Below are 25,899 nucleotides of genomic sequence, written 5' to 3'. Positions count from 1 at the left end.
CTAAATTAGCCATCGAGACTGGCGGGGACTGGGTGACCCTCCTACCCTATGCTATCTTCCGGGTTTGGAACTCTCCTTATGTGCACGGGTTAACTCCCTTTGAAATCCTGTATGGGAGACCAACCCCCATTATTGTCTGTGCCTTGCCCAAACAAGACCCTGATGTGACCCCAAACTATCTGGTCAGTCTGAAGGCTCTATTGGAAGTCCAAAATGAGATTTGGCCCTTAGTGCGTTCTTTGTATGATATAAAGGACACATCGAACCCGGAACATGGTATTGTCCTAGGGGAATGGGTATGGGTGAGGAGACATAGGACCCGTACTTTAGAGAAAAGATGGAAGGGTCCTTATATGGTTGTTCTGGTCACCCCAACTGCCTTAAAGGTTGACGGCATTGGGCCTTGGGTCCACCACTCTCACGTGCACCGGACTACCCTGCCAGAACAGAGACAAGCCAGAGAGTGGACTGTGGGGCAGCACCCTGATAACCCCTTGAAGCTGTGGATCTCAAGACCTCAGGAGCACACTGGATCTTCTGCCCAGCCCGATGATGAAATGGCTATTGATCCTGACCCTGTTCATCAGCTGGAGAAAGACCCATACGGGGACCAACCCACATCAACCTTATAAGCAGACATGGATTCTGACAGATGGAGAAACTGGTAAAACCCTCAACGAAACCACCAGCACGGCCCCATTAAACACATGGTGGCCGGATTTATATTTCGACCTCAGGGAACTTTTCGGACTTATGCGGGGGAAGGAACACAATTATAGTATCAGACAAAGGCGGGCCCTTATTGACACTGCTCAAGGAAGAGCGCAAGGATTCTGGGCCTGCCCAGGCAATTTAAAACATAACTGGAGGACCTGTGGTGGCTTAGAGAGTGTTTTCTGTAAGAGCTGGAGTTGTGTAACCTCCAATGATGGGCCCCGGAAGTGGGCTGTCGGGAATCGGGACTTGGTCAATTTCACTTTCAGAGACCCCGACAACAGGGTACCCCAAGTGCGTATACAATTTAACCAAGAACAAGCAAAAAGGGAAAAGTCCTGGGTGTCTGGAGTGACTTGGGGATTTCAGCTTGATACGGGCCGGCTCTTCTGGGCCGGCCCTTACCCAAGTGGATTATTAACCATTAAATTGGTTATCCACGAGGCACAGAAAGACACAGTTCCTGTGGGTCCAAATCGGATATTGGCTCCTCCCACTCATACCAAGAACCCAGGTAGCCGGGACATTTCGAAAAGGACCGTGAGAACCCAGAATATTATTACCCCTATAATATCCCCGGCACCTGCCACACAGGCCGCTAAGGATCCTCTATGGAACCTGATGCGCGCTATGTATAAAACCCTTAACGACACCAGCCCTAGCCTTACGGCTTCCTGCTGGTTATGTTATGATATAAAACCACCATTTTATGAAGCCATAGGCCTCAATGCTACTTATACTGGTATGGCCAATACAACCCCCTCTCAGTGTCCATGGGAATACAATAAAATAGGCTTAACCCTACAACATGTACGCGGTGAAGGGACTTGCGTAGGAAAAGTGCCCCAGGATAAACAAAGTTTATGCGCTGCTGTACATAGCACCCCTAGTCAGGAAGATAATATAAGATGGCTAACCCCAGATGGTAATGGATGGTGGGTATGTTCTAAGACTGGCCTTACCCCATGCCTCTCGACCTTAATCCTTAATGCCACAAAGGAATTCTGTGTCCTAGTGACCGTGATGCCCCGCATTACCTACCACCCTGAGGAAAGCATGTATTCCCACTGGGATCAAGGCCTGAGCCTGAAGAGTAAGAGGGAGCCTTTCACTACATTCACCATTGCTACCCTGTTCAGTTTGGGAGTAGCTGGGGCCGGAACTGGCATAGCCTCTCTGGTCGCTCACCAAGCAGGGATGTCATCCCTGAGGGCGGCCGTAGGTGAAGATATAGAAAGAATAGAGACCTCCATCAGTCATTTAGAAAAGTCTCTCACCTCCCTATCCGAGGTCGTCCTCCAAAATAGAAGAGGACTTGATTTATTATTTCTACAACAAGAAGGACTATGTGCCGCACTAGGAGAAGAATGCTGTTTTTACGCTGACCATTCAGGAGTAGTGAAAGAATCCATGGCTAAAGTAAGAGAAGGATTGGCTAAAAGAAAAAGAGAAAGGGAGGCACAAGAGAACTGGTTTGAGGCTTGGTTTAGTAAATCTCCCTGGCTCTTCACCTTAGTTTCTACCTTAGTTGGGCCACTTATTCTGCTTGTGCTTATTTTAACTTTTGGGTCCTGCATTCTAAATAAACTTATTAATTTTGTAAAGGACCGTGTTAATACCGCCCAACTCCTGGCCTTGAGACAACAAAATGAAAAGTGGCCCACTCCTGAGGGCCCCCACGACTGTCCTGCAAATGAGCAAGATTCCTCATTATGAGCAACTAAGAAGGGGGGAATGTAAGGATGGGTTACGTCCCTAACTGGTCGACACCTTGTATGTAATCTGAGATAAGAGAAAATGGCTAGGGGCACCTGGGTGGCTCAGTGGGTTAAGCTGCTGCCTTCACTCAGGTCATGATCTCAGGGTCCTGGGATCGCGTCCCACATCGGGCTCTCTGGTCGGCGGGGAGCCTGCTTCCCTTCCTCTCTCTCTCTGCCTGCCTCTCTGTGTACTTGTGATCTCTCTCTGTCAAATAAATAAATAAAAATCTTAAAAAAAAAAAAAGAAAATGGCTAAAACCTGAAAAAACAATTTTATCATATACCACCAGCGCGATTAGGCGATGGTGCCACAGGGACCAGATGTTAAAGAAAAACAAATAGTTAACTTGCAGAGATCACAATCCTGCAAGACAGGAATCTCCCTTGGTTTGCAAATGTCCTAGTGATTTTTGATTTTGATTTTGATTTTTGATTACAACAAAAAGGTCATCTTTTCAGTGGCTCAGTGCCTCGGGGCCAAAGGTCGCCCTCTCCACCATAAAACTGTGGGAGGCTGAGGCAGAAGGAAACATAACTAAAGTTAAATTTCCTCTAAACCTAAATCTAGCTTAACCTCCAGGATGATGCCAGGGTGACGCCAGTGTGGCAAAAGGTCAAACAAAATTAAACTGTCAAAGTGGGGTGCATGATATGTATGTAGCTATGAAAAAGTGCCTTGAAAATGCTATATAAACCCTTGGCTTTGAGTGCTCGGGGTCCTTGTTGAAACCTGCTGCACTGGGCAGATACTTGGACCCCAGCTAGCTGGAAACAAACCTCGCTCTGTGACTTGCATTATCGAGAGTGTTCTCTGCCTAATTGAGGGGTGGTTGATTCTGTACCCTAACAATAGCTAAAGAAATCTTCAGAAAGAACCAGTCTGGAACCTTCACATTTCTTGATTTTAAACTGTACTACAAAGCCACAGTAATCAAACCTGGCAAATATGGCACTGACATAAAAACAGGCATAGAGTCCCACAGAACATGTTAAAAAACAAACTTCTGGTAAGCTGAATATTTAATTGGCTTTATCAAGTGATTCATGAATCAGGCAGCATCACATCTAGCAATCAGGAAAAATTCCAAGGAGCTGTACAAAATAGAAGGAGTTTAAAGACAGAAACAGGGTGGGATAATTAGCAGAGGGAATAGAAAGGGCTGTTTCAGGCAAGACCATTTTCCTTTAAGGGAAGGAGTAGTAGATCTTATCATGCTGATTACCCCATCTGCCTTTGGGGGACGGAGAGGCCCAAGTCACTGATTGCCTCTTGGGGGCTGACCAGAAAATTCCTGACTGATCAGTTAAAACTACATTTCTGGGGGGAGGTTGAAACTGCCAGCTAGGTTAGATATTAAGCCCCACTTTGGTGACTTGGCCTAAGTGACTCCATTTTGGGCCTGTCGTCTTTCTTTTTAACAAACAAAATAGGAAGCCCATAAATAGACCCTACATATATACTCAACTGAAAATTGATAAAAGAGCACAAGAATGCACAATGGGAAAAAAGGGACAGTCTTTTTAGCAAATCATGTTAGGAAAATTGGATATCCACATGCAAAAGAATGAAATTGGATTCACGCCACACACAAAAATCAGCTCAAAGATTAAAGATTTCAACATAAGACCTGAAACTGTCAAGCTGCTAGTAGAAAGCCTAGGAGTTAAACTTCATGATGTGGGGCTGGCAATGATTTCTTGGACGTGACGCCAAAAGCATAGATGATAAAGACAAAAATAAACAAGAGGAACTGCATCAAACCAGAAGCTTCTGCACAGCAGAAGAAAAAATCAACAGAGTGGAAAGGCAGTAACAGAATGGGAGAAAAATTTGCAAACCGTATATCTAATAAGAGAATATATCTGAAAATATATAAGGAACTCCTACATTTCAGTAGCAAAAAAGCTACCCAAGTAACAGATTAAAGTGGGCAAGAGGGGCGCCTGGGTGGCTCAGTGGGTTAAAGCCTCTGCCTTTGGTTTAGGTCATGATCCCAGGGTCCTGGGATCGAGCCCCGCAGCAGGGAGCCTGCTTCCTCCTCTCTCTCTCTGCCTGCCTTTCTGCCTACTTGTGATCTCTGTCTGTCAAATAAAATAAATAAAATCTTAAAAAAAAATAAAGTGGGCAAGAGAACTGAATAATCATTTCTCCACAGATAGCATGAAAATGGCCAATAGGTATATGAAAAGATGCTCACTTTACTAACCATCGGGGAAATGCAAATCAAAACCCTAATGAGATATAACCTCACCCCTGTTTGAATGGGTATTATAAGAAAACAAAAGACAGCAAGTGTTGGCAAGAAGGTGAAGAAGCTTGGACCGCGGATGAGATATAAAATGGTGCAGCCGTTCTGGAAAAGAGTATGGAGGTCGCTCAAAAAATTAAAAGGAGAGCTACTGTATGATCCAGAGATCCCACTTTCGGGTATATATCCAAAATATTTGAAACCAGAATCTTGAGTCAGGATTGCTGCACTCTGATGGAGTTTAGAGCAAGCACCCCAGAATGTTCCACTTTGACATGCCGAGTATGAGTGACAAGTGCTGAGTGACAAGCCTCAGCTAAAATAGCTGAGGACAATCAAGGTCCAATAGACCAAGAAGAGCTTTTTGCCTTTTCTTTAATTGTCTACAAGAATTTAGATAGGGGGGCGCCTGGGTGGCTCAGTGGTTTAAGCCGTTGCCTTCGGCTCAGGTCATGATCTCAGGGTGCTGGGATCGAGTCCCGCATCGGGCTCTCTGCTCAGCGGGGAGCCTGCTTCCCTCTGTCTCTCTCTGCCTGCCTCTCCATCTACTTGTGATTTCTCTCTGTCAAATAAATAAATAAATAAAATCTTAAAAAAAAAAAAAGAATTTAGATAGGGAGCCCACACAGAGCTATCACTTCCTATTTTTTTTTTTTACATAAGAAAACTTCCCCACCCTGGCATGACAAACGTTTGTTTACCAAACACTTGCTCTTGCCATTTTCTGTGAATTGTCTTCCCTTTGAAGTCGCAGACCCCTAAACCCCGTCTCTAACTCAGGGTGGCCTACAAACCTCATTTGCCTGATTATCAGAGAGCCTCTCTGTTTTTGTGTGGCTTCAGTATATTTGGAGTTAATTTTTTTTTCCTGTCTATCTGTTTTACACCGTTTAATTATTAGACCAGGCAAAAAACTTGGAATAGGAGAAGAGAACATTTTCCTCCCCTAAACTCTCTCCTCATCATTGTAGCTCCATTCACAATAGCCAAGACATGGAAACAACCCACATGTCCACTGGTCAATGAATGGATAACAAAAAAGGTGCTATGTACCTTCAGTGAAATGTTAGCCAGCCTTGAAAACGAAGGAAGTCCCGCCATATATGACAACATGGATGGACTTGAAGTCCATTTTGAAATAAGCCAGTTGCAGAAGGACAAATACTGCATGATTTCAGTTATATGAGAAATCTAAAACAGTCAAATTGATAGAGTGGAATGGTGGTTTCCAGGGCTGGCTGTAGTTGCTATTCCAAGATCAAATTTGAGTTATGTAAGATATATAAGTGTTAAGAGATCCACTGTACAAAATTGTGCTTATAGATTGCAATCCTGAGTTGAGCATTTAAAATTTTGCTAAGAGGATAGATCTCATGTGAACTATTCTTGCTGCAATAATAATAATAATAATAATGATAAAATTGCTCTTAAAGTAATGCAATCTCTCACAACATACTTAATATTATCTGTCAGTTTGTCTTTGTTTTCTGAGATTATATCTTGAAGGGCCTAGTATACTCTTTTTGGAGTACTTTTTAAGTCAGAAGTAGCTTCTATAAACAGTATTTGGCAGTAAAAATTAATATAAAATTTGTGGAGGGCAATTTAAATTTTAAAAGTGTTCCTATTTTCCAAGACTACATAGATTTAATTATAGACATTTGTTCCCGCCAAACAAACTAGTATTATCCTAAACTATTAAAAGAATTTCAAAATTAAGTATTGTACACCATTGGAGTTTTAATTTTATAGTTTGTTCAATTCTTCCCTTGCTTTAGTACGTAAACATTTCAAGGTCTTAATGTTTGAAAGCTCCATTTTCAATAATTGCTATTTCCTAACACCTTAAAGCATGAAACTGTTTAGCACTATATTTGTTACAAGTTTGGTTGAATATTGCTGGTTTATTTTGAACAAAACACAACCAAAATCTAAAGGTTTTTCAGGGGCACCTGGCTGGCTCAGTCATTAAGCGTCTGTCTTTGGCTCACTCAGGTCATGATCCCAGGGTCCTGGGATCTAGCCCCATATCAGGATCCTTGCTCTGTGAGGAACCTGCATCTCCCTCTCCCACTTCCCCTGTTTGTATTCTCTCTCTTACTGTGTCTTTCTCTGTCAAATAAATAAATAAAATCTTAAAAAAAATAGTTTTTTCAAACAGTACAAAATCAACCTGGCTATGAAACAGATAATAATTCCACTACATTTCATTATATTCACTTTTAGCCCATTGATGAAAACAACTGTATTTCAGTCATTCTCCCTGTGTATGTATACTTTTTTTTAAATTAAGAAAAATGCATGGCATGGATAAATAATGAGGGGAAACTTTGAGGAGGAAAAAAAAGAAAAATGCAGACTTGGAAAATATTGTAGATTTTTTTTTTGCTGAAATGCTTATTTATTTATTTTTTTAAATTTTGAGAGAGAAGGAGAGTTTGTGTGTGCGCATGCACACATGCAAAAGAGAGAGAGAGAGGGTACTCGTGCGCATGCAGATCAGGGGAGGGGCAGAGGAAGAGGGAGAGTCCCAAGCAGGCTCCCTGCTGAGTGCCAAGGTGGACCTGGGGCTCCATCTCAGATCCTGAGATCATGACCGGAGTTGAAGTCAAGTCAGGTGCTTAACCAACTGAGCCACCTTGGCACCCCTATTGAAATGTTTAAAAAGTAACACTGGACTGGAAAAGATGCATTCTTGGAAAAACAGATTAAAGTCCATGCATTTTTTTCCTCCCTCCCTCCTTTCTTTCTTTCTTTCCTTCTTTCTTTCTTTCTTTTGAAAGATTTTATTTATTTATTTGACAGAGAGAGATACATACACAAGTAGGCAGAGAGGCAGGCAGAAAGAAAGGGAAGCAGGCTCCCCACTGAGCGGAGTGCTGGATGTGGGGCTCAATCCTAGGACCCTGAGATCATGACCTGAGCCGAAGGCAGAGGCTAAACCCACTGAGCCACCCAGGCACCCCAGTACATGCATTTCTATAATAAAACTCATTCTATTGATGTTAATTTTCAATGTTTAGATCATAGGGGTTATTTTAATGGACAAGGGCACAGTCATTTTATGTTTTTATTAGATTATTTTTTGGATATGAGTTTTCAGCGAGAAATCCTTTGTTTACAAAAAATAAATATTCCAAGGGGCACCTGAGTAGCTCAGTGGGTGAAAGCCTCTGCCTTCAGCTCGGGTCATGGTCTCAGGGTCCTGGGATCGAGCTCCGCATCGGGCTCTCTGCTCGGCAGGGAGCCTGCTTCCCCCCTCTCTCTGTCTGCCTCTCTGCTACTTGTGATCAGTCTGTCAAATAAATAAATTAAAAAAAAATAAATATTCCAAAACTTTGAAAGATTAAAGAACAAAAAGAAGAAGCAGGGAAAGGATCCAAGGGACAGTACACCAAGGTAAAAAAGAAGGATTTGTCTGTAAGACCTAGAGCCACAGGCCTTCAGTTAAGGAAGAGATCATGCACTTCTGCCCTTTACTAATAATAGCTTAATGTGGGAATTATAATGGGGAAGGGCAGCCTGTCTTCAAGAGTAGGAAACCCCAGGTCTATCTTACTGCACCATATATACGTGCACATATATACTTCAGCCATGTATACGTGAGAAAGGATTCCCAGGATTCTTAAACATTTTAACTGATTCACTGATCACATTTAAAGCACCAAAACACTCAGGCTGTAATAAATCCTGAATTTGGAAATATGTCGTAGTGTACAATGTGAGCAGTGATCCCCTGCAATAGTGCAATTCAGTGAACTTGTTAATTACTCCTCTTTCACAGGAGGTAAATTTCCTGGGGGTTTCGTGTGTGTGTGTGTGTGTGTGTGTGTGTGACAGGTGTCGTGTGTGACTTGCACTCCCCCTTGTGGTTGGAGTAAGTTACTAATAAAACTTAATTTTCAAATTTAACCCCAAGATCAAGAACTTCCTTATGGTACTTAACTATAAAAACAAACAAAAATGTGATTAGGTATTTAAAAGGCAGAGCATAAAATTTCTATCAGTTAGGTCTATACCTGGTAAATTACTAAATTAAGAGGATGGATTTCCTTTTTCTTTTTTTTTTTTTTTTGACTGTATTTAAATTCTAGTCAGTTAAGATAATGGATTTTCATGGATTATTGGTTGTCACTAAGATTATTATTGAATCTTTCTTTTTCTGTTTGATTGTATTAAAAACTGGGGGTTAAGTTTATAAATGTAACAGTATCTAGAGAGTTTTTCTAATATATGTTAATTACTTTCAAACTTCTAAGGCATTCTTGAACACTCCATCTCCGGGAATGTTAGTATCTTTCTCTTCTCTTTCTCTGCTTCTTGTAGGGTAATACCATGCACACACAACACTGTTCTAGTTGTTTCTTCAGTTTGGTCAAAGGACCGTTGCATGAATTGGAAGGGATGTGAGCATTCTTACAAAGTCAACAAAACAGATAATCATGTCAAAAAATGGGCAGAAGACATGAACAGACACTTCTCCAAAGAAGACATACAAATGGCTAACAGACACATGAAAAAAACGTTCATCATCATTAGCCATCTGGGAAATTCAAATCAAGACCAAATAGAGATACCACCTTACACCAGTTAGAATGGCCAAAATTAACAAGACAGTAAACAACAAGTGTTGGAGAGGATGTGGAGAAAGGGGAACCCACTGTTGGTGGGAATGCAAGTTGGTGCAGCCACTTTGGAAAAACAGTGTGGAAATTCCTTAAGAAGTTAAAAATAGAGCTTCCCTATGACCCTGCAATTGCACTACTGGATATTTACCCCAAAGATACAGACGTAGTGAAAAGAAGGGCCATCCATACCCCAATGTTCATAGCAGCAATGGCCACAGTCGTCAAACTGTGGAAAGAACCAAGATGCCCTTCAATAGACGAATGGATAAAAAAGATATGGTCCATATATACAATGGAGTATTATGCCTCCATCAGAAAGGATGAATACCCAACTTTTGTATCAACATGGATGGGACTGGAAGAGATTATGCTGAGTGAAATAAGTCAAGCAGAGAGAGTCAATTATCATATGGTTTCACTTACTTGTGGAACATAAGGAATAACACAGAGGACATTGAGGAGATGGAGAGGAGAAGTGAGTTGGGAGAAATCAGAGGGGAAGACAAGTCATGAGAGATTGTGGACTCTGAGAAACAAACTGAGGGTTTCGAAGGGGAAGGTGGTAGGGGGTTGTGTGAGCCTGGTGGTGGGTATTAAGGAGGGCACATATTGCATGGAGCACTGGGTGTGGTACATAAACAATGAATTTTGGAACACTGAAAAACAAAACAAAACAAAAAAGAACCAAAACCAAAACAAAACCCCAGAAAAAACCCCAAAGTCATCTCAGATATTCAAATACACTGTGTTTGAATTCTGTCTGAGTTACATGCCTCAGGGGTCCTAGATGGAGGCTAAGAATTTGTGACTCACTGGTGGGTAAAGAAATTCTGAGTCAATTTATATGAGGGTTTTCGCTGGAGATAGTGGACACATACGGGTAGCACCAGGGTGGGGAAGTGGACATGGCATCTGTTCAGATATTGATTATCTGCCCAAGCCATGTGGATTCTTTTTTTTTTTTTTAATTTATTTGACAGAGAGATATCACAAGTAGGCAGAAAGGCAGGCAGAGAGAGAGAGGGGAGGAAGCAGGCTCCCTGCAGAGCAGAGAGCCCGACGCGGGGCTTGATCCCAGGACCCTGGGATCATGACCTGAGCCGAAGGCAGAGGCCTAACCCACCGAGCCACCCAGGCGCCCCAAATTCTTTTTTAAACCTTACAAACAGAGGGGCTGAAGGAAGAAAGTGAAGGGTTCTTTGAGGTACAGCGAGGGCACATGCCATCTTACCTCTGTGTCCAGGTGGTAAAGTAGGATAATGGGGATTCTCCTCACTTCCGTTGGGGATATGGCCTAGTGTCCTGAACTACAGCAGATTACAGCAGAGCACAGAGCAGCATATCTAACACCTCAGTGGTCTGCTACTTTAGGATCACTGAAATACATTCAAAGTTTCTTTGTCCCTTAGATCCACTTTTTTCAGAGGGAGTAAGTAGTCTGTAATGACCATGAGAAAGTTGTGCTTTCAAGCCTCTTCAAAGATGGTATAAATCAGCAATGGGCATCCAGGGCCTGATCATATTAAGTGACAGTCCATAACTACACATGAGATATCCCTTGGGGATTTCAAGCAACACGTGGTAGTCATCGCTTAAGAGAGTGAGAGCCTGTGGCACATGTCTGGGTGAGAAGGGCAAGCGCCGGTGAAGTTTAGAATTTTATTATGACTTGCTTTGTGTTCATAGACTGGTGAGGTTAAGAGGAAATTGGGTCCCAACTTCTACCTGTAATCCTGCATGCAAGAGAAAGGCTACAAGAACTAGTGGAAACCCTTTATATGGGCATTTTGTCTATAGGCCATGCATATTCCATTTCAGGAAAAAGAATGTTTCCTACAAAGCTCTTTGTTGAATACCTTGAGAACATCATGGCCAACTCTGTCTAAGAATAGTGGTTGTTAATATGACAAAATGATACAAAGATTTTGGAAGGTGCAAGAGAGAGGGGATGGTTATGATGGTGACCACCATTCGAGATGATCAATTTTTTTAATCATTTAAAATTTTAATCATTTAATGATTTCATCATTGAATTATTTTACATTCTACATTCTCAGGCACATGGAATGTATTTACAGTTGCTGCTTAAATATTTGCATGGTAATTCCTGCCATTTCTGGGTCTGTTTCTGTTGATGATTCTCCTTCTAGTTATACATCACAATATCCTACTTCTTTGCCTACACATTTTTCTTTGGGTGCTGTGTATTTTACTTTGTTAAGTCATGGAATTGGCTGAATTCTTTTAAGGTTGAATTCTTTTAACATTGTCCTCCTAGGCACATTTCTTTTTCAAGAAAAACTTACATTTGCTTTTGCTTTTGGATTAATTTATCCCCATTACTTTATCTTATATCCCACGTGTTTTCAATTTTCACTCTGGCTGCTGGGAACACAATTGTGTCCGTCCCTAGGTGGTCACAAAAATTTATTTGGCCTATTTATTTCTCATGGATCCCTTCACACCTTCAGGTAAGTTTTTTTTTTTTTTTTAATTTTTTTTTTTATCATGAAAAAACTGTATTTAGATTTAGCCAGCTGGACTCAGTTTAGATGATCCCAATTTTGTTGGCAACATCTGAAGCATCATAGTCAGGGGCCAGCCAAACGTAGGCCTTCTCTCCATCAGGCCTGATTAAGGTGTTGACCTTGGCTACATCAATGTCATAGAGCTTCTTCACAGCCTGTTTGATCTGGTGCTTGTTGGCCTTGACATCCACCATGAACACAAGTGTGTTGTTGTCTTCTGTTTTCTTCAGGGCTGACTCAGTAGTCAAGGGGAACTTGATGATGGCATAAGTGGTCAAGCTTGTTTCTCCTGGGGGAGCTCTTTCGAGGGTATTTGGGTTGCCTTCGGAGACGCAGAGTCTTGGGTTGTCCGAACGTAGGTGATGTGCGGATCTTCTTTTTTTTGTGACTGTGGACGCCTTTCAGCACCGCTTTCTTGGCTTTCAAAGCCTTTGCTTTGGCTTCGGCTTTGGGAGGGGGAGGGGCTTCCTTCTTAGCTTTCGGCGCCATCTTCGTAAAAGGTTCAGGTAAGTTTTTGTTTTTTGGATGGATGCTTAAATTTGTATTCAACCAAATCTCCAGGACATCCTTCTGCCTGTCTCCAGAGTTGTCTTTCTGTGTCTGTCCCTCATTTCTGGTTGTCTTCTCTACAAACACAAGTCATCCACCTCCCCAAACTCCGATCTCTGCTCAATTCAGGAACCCTGCCACCCTCTGGCTGAGAGTTCTGGCCCCACGCTGCAGCCTAGAAACTGCACTCAGGCTGCACTGGGGCAATTGTAGGGCCCACTTTTTTCCCCACCTTGCAGTGTTCACAATCCTCCACTGTTTGTTCTTCAATGCCCCCAAATCATTGCTCTACACACTTTTGCATTTTCTAGTTGTTTAAATCAAAAGGTTAAAAATCTCTGTTATTCCACCCTGTCCCAATCGGAAGTATTAATTCTTTTATTTTCAGACTGGATCATTCATAATATTTTCCTTTATGTAATTTTCTGCCAAATTAAAATATGAATTCCTTAGGAGTAGAACTCATGTTCTGTTTCTTTTTCTTTTTATCACCTCACATAGAATTTTATACAGGGTCCTAAAGAGGATAGCTAATATTGATTCAGTGATATGAGTGTTTTCAAGTTTATTTACAACAATACTACAGCATGAAAACTATTATGAAATTCATTTTATAGATAATGGAAATTGAGTTACAGAGAGATGAAGGGATTGGCCCCAATTCATACTGGTACCAGATGCCAGGATGAAGACCTACATCCAGACACTGGGCTCTAACGCATTCAGAATGTGTCTTCAACAGATCTTGTGTGAATGGACACCTGACTTAGGAATGAGTTCTTTTTTTTTTTTTTTTTTTTTTTTTTAAGATTTTTTTTTACAGGGGGCTCGATATAAAAAGTTGGCAGTGCAGCAGAGAGGGGGGGGGGACAGGCTCCCCGCTGAGCAGAGAGCCTGAAGTGGGTGGTGCTCCATCCCAGAACCCTGAGATCATGACATGAACTGAAGGCAGACCTTAACCCTCTGAGCCATCGTGGTGCCCCTGAGGAATGAGCTCTGAGGAAAAATGATCATCATGTACACAATGGTAATGAATCCTATGAGCAAACTAAAGCTTTTCTTTTCTTTTTTAAGGCAGAGAAAACCAGAGATATTGAGATCACAGACAATTTAAATGAGAAGAGGACCAGTAAATCTGTCCTTTAATACAGCTGATGGAACGTCCTCCCTGGGGTGCCTAGGTGTCTCAGTCATGATCTGACATGCTCAGCAGGGAGACTGCTTCTCCCTCTGCCACTGCCCCTCTCCCCACTTGTGCTCCCTGCTCTGTCTCAGAAAAATAAATAAAATCTTAAAAGAGAGAGAGAGAGAGAGGAAGAGAGTCTTTCTTATTTCATTGCCAGGTGCCCAGGACTCAAAAACAAAGTACTTAAAAAAAAAAAAAAAAAAAGGCAAAGTACTTACATAGCTATCTCTAGCACTCCAGGAAAATACTTCTCCACAACAGAAACAAACCTAATTTTTGTAATTAATTCAATCCCCAAAATTAATAGATATGATTAAGTACCTATCATGAGAATAATGATAATTATCATATTCGTAATACTGTGTTGAATCACTAAATTCTACTCCTGAAACCAATATTATACTCTATGTTAACTAGTTAGAATTTAAACAAAAATTTGTAAAAAAATATTTACCATGCTATATGATTTTTAAAAAATCTAGATACCAGGGGCACCTGGGTGGCTCAGTGGGTTAAATTCTCTGCCTCCGGCTCAGGTCATGATCTCGGGGTCCTGGGATCGAGCCCTCCATCGGGCTCTCTGCTCAGCAGGGAGCCTGCTTCCCTTCCTCTCTCTCTGCCTGCCTCTCTGTCTACTTGTGATCTCTGTCTGTCAAATAAAAAAATAAAATCTTAAAAAAAAAATCTAGATACCAAGTAAATTTTAAGGCAGGTTTCCTGGCAATATTTAATCTAGGCTCTTCATGAGCAACAGCAATGATACTGAGTCTGGGTAACTGGTCACCTGCCTGACTCTCCCTTAGCCCATGGTTCGCAAATGTTGGCTGACATCATTATCACCTGGAGAGCTTGTTAGAACACTGGGCTTACCTCCAGTTTTCAGATACAGTGGGTCTGGAGTGGTGCCTGAGGATTTTCACTTCTATCATGTTCCCTGATGAGGTTATGCTGCTGGTTTGGGAAACAGAATTTGAAAATCAGTATCCTAAACAACAAAATCATTTGGTCCTTACTGAAGATGTTTCTTTAAAAAAAAAAAAAAAAGTCTTGGGGGTGCCTCGGTGCCTCAGTCAGTTAAGCGTTGGACTCTTGGTTTTTGGTTCAGTTCATGATCTCAGGGTCCTGAGATGGAGCCCTGCGTTGGGCTCTGTGTCCAGCACAGAGTGTGCTTGAAATTTTTAACCACCTCCCCCTTCCCTCTACTCAGGCTCTCTCTCTCAAACAAATACATAAAATCTTAAAAAAAAGTCTTTAAATTCAAACTTGTAATGAAGGGAATCCATCAAAAGAAATCAGAACAACACTATGGGTAAATCATGTATGGTTGTGCTGAAGAATAAATTTTCTTTTTTTTAAAGATTTTATTTATTTGAGAGAGAGAGAGAGACGGCATGAGCAGGGGGAGCAGCAGGCAGAGCGGCAGCAGGCAGAGGGAAAAACAGAGTCCCTGCTGAGCAGGGAGCCCAATGTGGGGCTCGATCGCAAGACTAGAGCATCATGACCTGATCTGAAGGCAGATGTTTAACCGACTGAGCCACCCAGGTGCTCCTGAAGAATAAATTTTCTTACATGTCGTCAATATTTATTGCTTTAAGGTACCAGTTTCTTGGCAATATGGGATTAGTATAGCCTTTCTGCTGCTTTGGTTTTTAGTTCCAGTGCAGTGGCTGATGAATGGAGTTCCCATCTTGGTGCTCACACTGGTCCTTGGCCGCAGAGGTTCTCAGATGGTCTCCACACTCAGTGGCCACTTGCTAGAGCACGAGGGCTTGCTTCTCTCTCTCTTACCATGGCTTAAGGTCTTTGCTCTAATTTAATGTCATCCTGTTTTTCCAGATACCCGCATGGCTCATACTCTTGGATCCTTTGCATCTATTCGAAGGTCATCTTCTCAGAAAAGGCTTTCTTAACCACCTTGTTTAAAATCAAAACTCTAGGGCACCTGGATGGCTCAGTGGGTTGAGCCGCTGCCTTTGGCTCAGGTCATGATCTCGGGGTCCTGGGATCGAGTCCCGCGTCGGGCTCTCTGCTCAGCGGGGAGCCTGCTTCCTCCTCTCTCTCTGCCTGCCTCTCTGCCTACTTGTGTTCTCTCTCTGTCAAATAAATAAATAAAATCTTTAAAAAAAAACAAATCAAAACTCTAGGGGCGCCTGGGTGGCTCAGTGGGTTAAAGCCTCTGCCTTCGGCTCAGGTCATGATCTCAGGGTCATGGGATTGAGCCCCACATTGGGCTCTCTGCTCAGCGGGGAGCCTGCTTCCTCCTCTCTCTCTCTCTGCCTGCCTCTCTGCTTACTTGTGATCTCTTTCAAATAAATAAAATCTTAAAAAAAAAAAATAAAATAAAAACTCTATCCCCAAACCTTTAATTCCCCTTCCCTGCCTTATTTTTCTCCATAATTTTTGTCACCATGTAAATTTTCTATAATTTTTCTGGACCAGTTTCTTACTGTATGTCTCCCTCTATTGTAATTTATATCCAGTGGGGGCAGAAGTTTTGTCTCTTATGCTTATTGGTACATTATAGGCACCAAACAATACTTGGAAAGTGGAAGAATGAGTAATTTCCTTGGAAATATAATTACACATGATATTACTCACTGATGGACCTGGCTCATTTGCTGTATTCTGCACACATTATTAAAAATTATGCTTTTTCTTTGGCCATTTTTCTACCTGAAGTTAGGTGCTTAGTCTCTTCTTCGTTTTCACTTTGGGCCATCCATCTAAAAGGACTGTGACAATTCTCACCTGGTTGCTATGGGTTCCATTCTGCATCCATCCCTCCCTATTTGTCAGCATGCAGCACAAACTTTTGCCAGTAACTATCCTTTTCCTCATGTTCTTGATGTCCTTACCTTTGACAGTTTCTGGTAACCCATCATATCAGTCATTCACTGATTGCCTCAGCCTAAGGCCTCGACTATACTCCTCTAATCAATATTTTAAAAAGCAAACACATCTCCTGTCAGAAAATAATATTTTCTAACCCATGTTACTTTCATATTACCATACGGTTTATTGTCTCAGTTAACCTTCTTGAAAGTGTTCACTATATTTATATTCTGTTTCTTTATATATGCAGGCTATTCTCCTTACTTTATTTTGACTTTCACCCCCAGAATTCTACTAAACATTTTACCAAAGTCACTCATGACCTGCCCTTCTTATGTTCCTTTTCTTAGCAAATATCTCTATTTTTCACTCAGGTTTTCTTTCTTTCTTTCTTTTTTTTCTTTCCTTCTTTTGTTTAGTACCTTTTTTTTTTTCAAAGATTTTATTTATTTATTTGACAGAGAGAGAGAGATCACAAGTAGCCAGAGAGGCAGGCAGAGAGAGAGGCGGAAGCAGGTTCCCCACTGAGCAGAGAGCCTGATGTGGGGCTCGATCCCAGGACCCTGGGATCATGACCTGAGCCAAAGGCAGAGGCTTAACCCACTGAGCCACCAAGGCACACCTTGTTTTTTAAATTGAAGTGTAAATGACATACAAGTTATTTTCAGGTATACATCGTAGTGATTCCATATTTTTAGTCTAGTTATCATCTGCCACCAAATGATATGGAATGCTTCACAGATTTGCATATTTTCCTTGTGCAGGAAAGGTGATCTTCTTTGCCTTGTTTTAATTTTAGTGTATGTGCTACGAAGAGAGCACTCACTCAGGTTTATAGCCAGAAGCTTGATGGCATCCTGAGTCTGACTTACCTCTGTTCCCCTCACTTCTCACATCATATTTACTCAATCTAGGTAAATGGAACAAAAGGTGAAAACTGAATCTCTTGACATTTTCAAGAGTGCCTAACCCAAGAAATTAAAATGCTCTAACTTCGCATGTCTTGCTACGAGTCATAATATACTTTTATCTATTATTTCATTTAGAGATGGAGACATCAAGGCTCAGATGAGTTGTGACATGGTCAAAGTCATCTGGAAAATAAACCGATGGAGCCAAGACTGGATTTGGAAACCTCTGGGTATTATGTAGATGATGTTTCATGATTTAAAGCCATGAATATACAAGGGTTGGTGGGTTAGATTTTTTTTTCCCCTAGATGTAAGCAGAATGTCCTTCAGTCTGGTATGGCCATTGCTCATTCTGTTGACACAGTCTCGGGTTTCTGAAATGTCCACCTGGCACTATATTGATGCAGAATGAATGTGCTGAAGATAAAAAATGTTGTGTGATATAATGAACATTAATGTCAAGTTTTCCTAAGTATCAAGGACATGACTCTATTCATTGTCTCTCTCAACACTTCTTTCACCTTTTCATTTCTCAAGCTATAAATAAAAGGGTTCAGAAGAGGGGTCACCACTGTAATGAGAACAGCAGCTACCTTGTCAAAATCCAGGGAATAGTTCTGATTGGGTCTCACGTACACAAAGATGTTGCTCCCATAGGCAATGGACACAACCGTGATGTGAGAAACGCAGGTAGAAAAAGCTTTTCGACGGCCTTGGGCTGAGGGGATGTGCAGGATGGTAGAGATGATATAGGTATAGGACCCAGTCGTGAATGTCAGAGAGCTCAGGATGACAAGGGCAGATAGGAGAAAGTTGATCTGCTCAATGAGGTGCGTATCTACACAGGCCACCTGCAGAAGAGGGGCAATGTCACAGAAAAAATGATTAATTTCTTTTTTACAGTAAGGTAGCCTTGTCACCACAATGGTTGGTACCAGCACAGACAGGAAGGCTCCCACCCAGCAGCCCAGGACCAGCAGGAGACAGACCCTGCTGTTCATGATGATGGTATAGCGCAAGGGGTTACAGATGGCTACATAGCGGTCAAAGGACATCACCGCCAGGAGGATAAACTCCACTGTCCCCAGAAAGAAGTAGAAATATGTTTGAGTGATGCAGCCAACAAAAGGTATGGTCTTCTTCTCTCCTAGGAGGCAGGCTAGCAACTTTGGAGTGACAACCGTGGTGTATAAAATATCTAAACAGGACAAATTACTGAGGAAAATGTACATTGGGGTTTGCAGATGATTATTGGTCCATGTTAGGAAGATGATAATAATGTTTCCTGTGACCGTTAATGTGTAAGTCGGCAAAAGAACCACAAAGAGGAAGATTCAAAGTTCTAGGAGAGCAGGAAAGGCGATCAGGGTGAATTCAGTCACGGTGCTCCGATTTCCCATGGCTGTGGCTACACGGTAGGCATGGTCTCCCTTAAAAAACAAGAAAAGGAAAATCAGCCTAGGAGGTATGTTTATAAATATCTGTAGAAAATGTGTTGTGGACCGTGTCTTCCATTGGGAGATGGGTCAAGGGCTTAAACCTCAATTGAAAGATCATTATTGGGGCACCTGGGTGGCTCAGTGGGTCAAAGCCTCTGCCTTCAGCTCAGGTCATGATCCCAGGGTCCTGGGATCAAGCCCCACATCGGGCTCTCTGCTCAGCAGGGAGCCTGCTTCCTGCTCTCTCTCTGCCTGCCTCTCTGCCTACTTGTGATCTCTGTCTGTCAAATAAATAAATAAAATCTTTAAAAAAAAAAAAAGAAAGAAAGATCATTATTGGGCATCCTTGGGAAAATGAAAATACCATTTAGACACAACTTTTTCCATAAAATGAAGAGAGAAGAATGGTTTAAAAAGTCCTCTCAGCTTCCTTCCTCTGATAAAATTCTATTCATTCTCATTAAATGAAATTTCTCTTCAGTGCACCCAGCTTCATTTTCCCAGTTAAATATGTGCTCTAAAGTACCGACTCACGGGGCACCTGGGTGGCTCAGTGGTTTAAAGCCTCTGTCTTCAGCTCAGGTCATGATCCCAGGGTCCTGGGATCGAGCCCCGCATTGGGCTCTCTGCTCAGCGGGGAGCCTGCTTCCTCCTCTCTCTCTGCCTGCTTCTCTGCCTACTTGTGATCTCTGTCTGTCAAATAAATAAATAAAATATTAAAAAAAAAGTACCGACTCACACTTTAACAAGAACTATTTTTTTTTTTGAAGTTTACAGTCTATGAGAGGGAAATTCTTTTAAATACTTTCTAGCCTTTTCTATAACAAATTTTCTTTCACTTGAACAGTTGTCATTGGTGACCCGCCGCATGAGATAAAGGTTGATTTCCTTTTTCCCATATTTGGTGATCTCCAGAGTCTCAGCTTTGAAAGTCTTTTTTTCACATACATAGATCCATGGAAATAGACTGGAAGTATCTGAAAGGAACAATGGTTCCTGGCTCCTGCTAATCACTTTAGATGACACATCAAAAGGGCATAGTGAGTATCTTATAATTAGGCTACACCCTGGGTCCACACCTACCTTCTCCAAAGTATGTAAGCAATATATCACATATCTGGCTGATTATTTTTTTTATTGAAGTATAGTGAACACATAACATTTCAGGTGTACAACATATTCATCCAATAGTTCTATGCATTACTTGGTTTCATCACGATAAGTATAGCTACCATGCGACACCATACGTTACTACAATATACTTGATTATATTCCACATACTATACTTTTCATCTCTGTGACCTATATATTTTAAGATTAGAAGTTTAGCCCTCTTAATCCCATTTTCCCACCACCTCCCCTCTGACAACCACCAGCTTGTTGTCTATATATATTTACAAGCCTGTTATTTTGTTCATTTGTTTTGTTTTTTAGATTCCACAGGTAAGTAAAATTGTCTTTGTCTGTCTGATTTATTTCTGACTGATTATTTAAGGGGACACTAGACAATGTGATAAAATCAAAGAGGTACAGAATATACACAGGAGGTAAAATAGAGACAATGTAGCTCACTTTATTTACTTGATTAGTTGAAATAATAAAACTACATCAAGATTATCTAGTTGTTCTTTATCCCAATATCTGAGAAATGTTCTCTGGCACCGGTATTCTCATTTTAGGTTAAACGCACCAATGCTCTAACGTCCATGCTGTCTTTGTCTAGGTTTTACTGAGCACCTCCTTAACAAATAAGTTAAATGATATTCCCCTCTTTTTCCTTTTGCCCACCTCCCCTCCTACTCCTTTACTAAGATAACAATTTTGCCTTCCTATTTCATTTTGTGTTTCCCATTACCGAAAAATCCCACAAAAAAAAACCTCACATTTTTCAGTGCAAAGAATTTGAATATGCAAATGTGAAAAACAAAATTACAATCTGTGAGCAAACCTGTTATATTTTGGTGAATGTATTTCCATGCCATTTCAAAATTAAATTACTTACATATGTATCTAAAATAAATGAGGCTGACATACTATTTTGTAATGGGCTTTTCTTTAAATAATAATCATCATCCTTCCATATCAATTACTAGAACACTGCACACTCATTTTTTCAAAAGATTTTATTTATTAATTTGATAGAGATTACAAGTAGTTAGAGAGGCAGGCAGAGAGAGAGAGAGGAAGCAGGCTCCCCGCTGAGCAGAGAGCCCGATGTGGGGCTCGATCCCAGGACCCTGGGATCATGACCTGAGCCCAGGGCAGAGACTTAAACCCACTGAGCCACCCAGGTGCCCCTGCACACTCATTTTTTAATATCAGCTTTTTCGAGGTACAACTGATACACAAAGAACTGCTCATGGGGTCCCCGGTTGGCTCATCTGGTGGAGCATGGGACTGCTGATCTCAGGGTAGTGAGTTCAAGCCCCATGTTGCAAATAGAGATTACTTAAAATCTTAAAAAACAACAACGAAGAACAGCCCATATTTAATAGGCACAATTTGATGAGTTTTATGTGATTTATGTGCAAGAATATTTACTCAGTCATTATCTATACAGGAAGGAAATGTTGATCATCTAGGTTAACCAACACCAAACAACCAGCTGACTATCTCACGGGGCCATCGATGGAATCAGACAGTATATGACCCTTACAAGTGATTGTGTGAAGGAAACTGTGGGAGGTCTGGTGTGTGTCTGTCTCCTTAATTGTGGTGATGATATTATGGATGTGTGTATGTGTTCAAACTCATACAAGCTCTCAAATATTTCTATAAATCATCGCACAGAAGTGGCTAATCATGAATACTGATACCAATGTAATAGCAAGTGAAATCTCATGTGAACTTTCTGTCTGAGGCACTGAGAGTCTGTTTTTTGTGTGTGTTGTATTATTATTTCCATGAGGCTGTTCAAAATGATTATTCACACTTCCAGATTCAAGTGTTAAATGAATATAATATTCAAGATGAGCTACTGTGAGGTTTAAATTAAATCATATGTGTGGCAATATCTAACAGAATCTTGCTAAAAAATAGCTTTGTTCAGAGGGGATTGAGATAAACTCAAAGGAGATGAAAAATTAGAGTGATCTGTTTCTTGAATAAATAACATCAAATTATGGAAAGTTTAATTTGAAGAATATTCTTAGTGCATCCTTAATCTGAATCCCCCAGATTTGCATCTGACCCCACTAAGAATATGACAGATCAGAGAGACTATACACGAGAAGATACATTTAACATAAGTGCTATATTCATCAATAAAACATAGGTGAATACTTACATTTTATCGATTATATAGATGATTTAAGATTCATCCAGCATGTTTCGTACATGGAGACAGCAAGAGGGTCCAACTGTGATTATTGTGTGTGCCTGAATCTACTCTAGATATTGTACTTTGAAATTGTTCTCTTGCCATTTCTATTTCTACGTCTAGCTCCTGGAAACATATCTTAAAGATAAAATAAAATTGACTAGGTCACTGAACCGCCTAACCGCAGTGTGTGTCCCTGTGATTACCATCCTCACCACATATCCTTCCAGCCATGGCTTGGACGACTTCAGTGAGTGGGAAATCTCTACCTTGCTTTAGCACTGGCTGAATGAAAAGCTCTCATCTTGAACGGAAAATTCTGTCTTTGTAAATTCCAAATACACGTTCACGTTCTGACCTTTCCAACCAAACACTTTTTTCACCACAGTAACCCTTAAACACCCTAATGATCTAGGAACCCTGATGAGTTCCACACAAAATGATTCTAGAGTCTGGTTTTGTAGTAGAGAATGTGGTAGTAAAGTGTTAAGAACCTGGAAAACCTTGCAGGAATAATCAGTAGATCGTCCCTGATTCTTTTTAAAAAAATTATCCTGGAAAATCATTGATTCTTAATTCACAGGTATTTTCTCTCGTACAAGAAGGCTAGTTCTGAGTCTTTGGTTAAATCTCAATTATTCGAATTATTTAGTAACTGGGCTGTTTTGGATATAAAATCCAATACAACTAACTCAGATGTGGCTGATGCAGAATCCTTCTTACGCCATCCTTGCCAAGCCACAGCCTGGTGAGGGGATCTTAGTATAGTTTTTGGTATCGTGGTCCCCCTTTAAGGTTACTAGAATACTAAATTTTCCACCGGAGATTTTACTAAATAGTCTTGAATACACTGAATTGTGAAGATTAAAGTTGAGTTGTATATTTTCTAAAAAGTTGCCCTATTCTTTTTCTCTATAAAGTTTCCTCTCGGGGTGCCTGGGTGGCTCAGTGGGTTAAGCCGCTGCCTTGGGCTCAGGTCATGATCTCAGAGTCCTGGGATCGAGTCCCGCATCGGGCTCTCTGCTTGGCAGAGAGCCTGCTTCCCTCTCTCTCTCTCTGGCTGCCTCTCTATCTACTTGTGATTTCTCTCTGTCAAATTAATAAATAAAATCTTAAAAAAAAAAAAGTTTCCTCTCTTCTGTGAATTTTTTTTTCACAAGTAGATGAACTATGCTTTTTCATGGGCTTATTTTCCTTGGAGATTTAGATGAAAACAGCTCTTGGGGATATGGGTCAAAGGAAGTTAATTAATAATATTGTTACAAAAGAATGTTGGTTTTGAACGACCTAATCACAATTACAAAGTTTTAGGCGGTGCCAAATTGACCTGCTAGGGTTTCCTTGGGAATTTTCATGATATTCTGCTTTATCTATTTAAAAGAAAATTAATGCTTAAAAAACTTTTCATCCTTTTAAAGTCATTGACCAATAGAAAATGTTCTCCAACAATAAATTATTCTAGAGTTTCAGATGCCATCTAGGGCCTCTGTCTCTATCAGCAGAGCAAGTTTTATAAGTTTTTTTTTTAATCTTTTAAAAAAAGTTTTATTTAAATTCCTACTTGTTAACGTACAATGTAATATTAGTTTCAGGTATTCAATATAGTGATACCACACTCCTGTACAGCACCCAGTGCTCATCACAACAATGTGCTTCTGAATCCCCAAAACATATTTCACCCCTCCCCCTACCCACCACCCCTCTGGGAACCGTCTCTTCTCTACAGTTAAAGAGTCTGTTTCCTCAGTTACCTCTCTTTCCCTATCCCCTCTGTTTATTTGTTTTGTTTCTTTTCTTTTAAAAAACATTTTATTTATTTATTTGACAGAGATCACAAGTAGGCAGAGAGGGCAGAGGGAGAGAGAGAAAGAGAGGGGGAAGCTGGCTTCCCGCTGAGCTAAGAGCCCGATGCGGGGCTCGATTCCAGAACACTGAGACCATGACCTGAGCTGAAGGCAGAGGCTTTAACCCACTGAGCCACCCAGGTGCCCCTGTTCATTTGTTTTGTTTCTTAAATTCCACAGAGGAGTGAAGTCCTACGGCATTTGTCTTTCTCTGACTGATTTCGTTTAGTATTATACTTTATAGTTCCAACCATGTTGTTGCAAAATGTGGCAAGATTTCATTCTTTTCTTACGGCTGAATAATATCCCATCATTACGCCACCTCTTCTTTATCCATTCATCAGTCAGTGGACACTTGAGCTGTTTCATAATTTGACTGTTGTAGATAAGGCTGCTATAAACATGTCAGACAAATACCTTATGGTTTCACTCACATGCGGAATAGAGGAAAATGGGGAGATGGTAGCCAAGGGCACAAAGCCTTCCATTATAAGATGAATAAATTCTGGGTGTCTAACATACAGTGTGGTGGTGACCACACTTAATAATACTGTATTGTGTGCTTGAAATTTGCTAAATAGTAGCTAGTTTAAACACACTCACCAAAAAAAGTAACAATATGAGGTGAAAATGTGTCAGGTAGTTGATTGTGATAATCATTTCCCAAAATATAGATTTATGTCAAGACTTCATGATGAACACTTTAAATATATGCAATTTTATTTGTCAATTATATATCACATAAACTGAAAAAGTAAAAAAAAAATATATATAATGCATCAGATATTTCCACCAACATGCACTAGACTGGCTAGAATTTAGAAGACTGCTAACACCCAGCATTAGTAAGGATACGGAAGTGTGACAGTCACTCTATTACCAGTACAACGGAACATGCAATGACTTTAGAGAACATCCTGACAGTTTCTTATAATTAAACACATTCCTACCATAAAACACAGACATCCCACTTTTCAGAGTGTATCTAACAGAAGTGAAAACAAATATCCACATAAAAACATGACCTCAATGGTTCATAGAGGCTTTATTCACATTAACCAGTCCTGAAAACAACTCAAGGCTCCACCGTCTGATGAATAAACAGGCTATGATAATTCTGCAGAATCTATATTACACGTAGTCCTCCATAATACAGAGGAAGAAACCAAGGACACCCGAAACATGTGCATTAACTTCAAAGTATCTGATTAAGTGAAAGAAAACAAACACAAAAGACTACATGAAGTAAGACTGCGTTTATATAAAATGCAAGAAAATGCAAATTACCCTGACAGGAAACACCTGAGTGGTTATCAGGGCTGAGGTCTGGGAGGGAGAGCATTTCCTGCAAGGGAGCACAACACTTCTAAGAAAACGGAAATACTGTAAACCATCATAGCGGTGCTGGTGGCTACGTGAAGGGACACAGGTGTCAAAACTCAAGCAGCTCTACACTTAAATTGTCCATTGTGTGTACCTTGTACATCAATACAATGGATTTAAAATATGGACACAGGCATACTGATCTATGTAAAGGATCTCTTTGGAAAGCAGCTTAAAGCCTATTTCAACACATGACGATCATTTCAGAAAAAAACACGTTTTAAATTCTCCAAGTTTCTACTTCCCTGATGCTTTAAAGCAGCTCTCTAAGTTTCTCTTTAAATAATAAAATAAACAACCAAGAGTGTGTCCCAGGAGATCCTAACTTTCTAACTGTGAGTAGTTACTGCCACTCTGATGTTCTGACTGCAGTAATAATCATTAACCTTTTTTTATGCCATAGTCCCAGGTGCCACTGTAAGCCAAATCTCTGAAGGTGAGCACCAGATCTCATTAAACACCGCAGTTCACCCCGACGTAAGCACTTTCGTAGAGGCAGAGTCAGGTTGTTTCCTGCAGAGAGTAAGTGAAGGTGGTGCTACGTGAAATCAAGTCAC

The 25,899-nt window shown here is 40.8% G+C and overlaps 1 protein-coding gene, 1 non-coding gene and 1 pseudogene across 2 annotated transcripts; all 3 read right to left on the bottom strand.

Annotated features, from left to right (window-relative positions):
* Positions 1-11,899: 11,899 nt before the first annotated feature.
* Positions 11,900-12,369, bottom strand: LOC132012524 (large ribosomal subunit protein uL23-like; annotated as a pseudogene).
* Positions 12,370-17,165: 4,796 nt separating this feature from the next.
* LOC132009468 (U6 spliceosomal RNA) lies at positions 17,166-17,268 on the bottom strand. The gene has a single exon (XR_009401946.1). It is a non-coding gene; the product is annotated as a U6 spliceosomal RNA (small nuclear RNA).
* A 547-nt stretch (positions 17,269-17,815) lies between these two features.
* Positions 17,816-18,757, bottom strand: LOC132012514 (olfactory receptor 6M1). Its single transcript, XM_059392591.1, is given in 1 exon segment — positions 17,816-18,757. A coding segment is annotated over 1 exon segment (942 nt).
* Positions 18,758-25,899: the final 7,142 nt, after the last annotated feature.

This window comes from Mustela nigripes, chromosome 1 (assembly GCF_022355385.1).
Source record: "Mustela nigripes isolate SB6536 chromosome 1, MUSNIG.SB6536, whole genome shotgun sequence".
Lineage (NCBI taxonomy): Eukaryota > Metazoa > Chordata > Mammalia > Carnivora > Mustelidae > Mustela > Mustela nigripes.
Note: the sequence above shows the minus strand (reverse complement) of the source record. Positions and strands in the feature narration are given on the sequence as shown.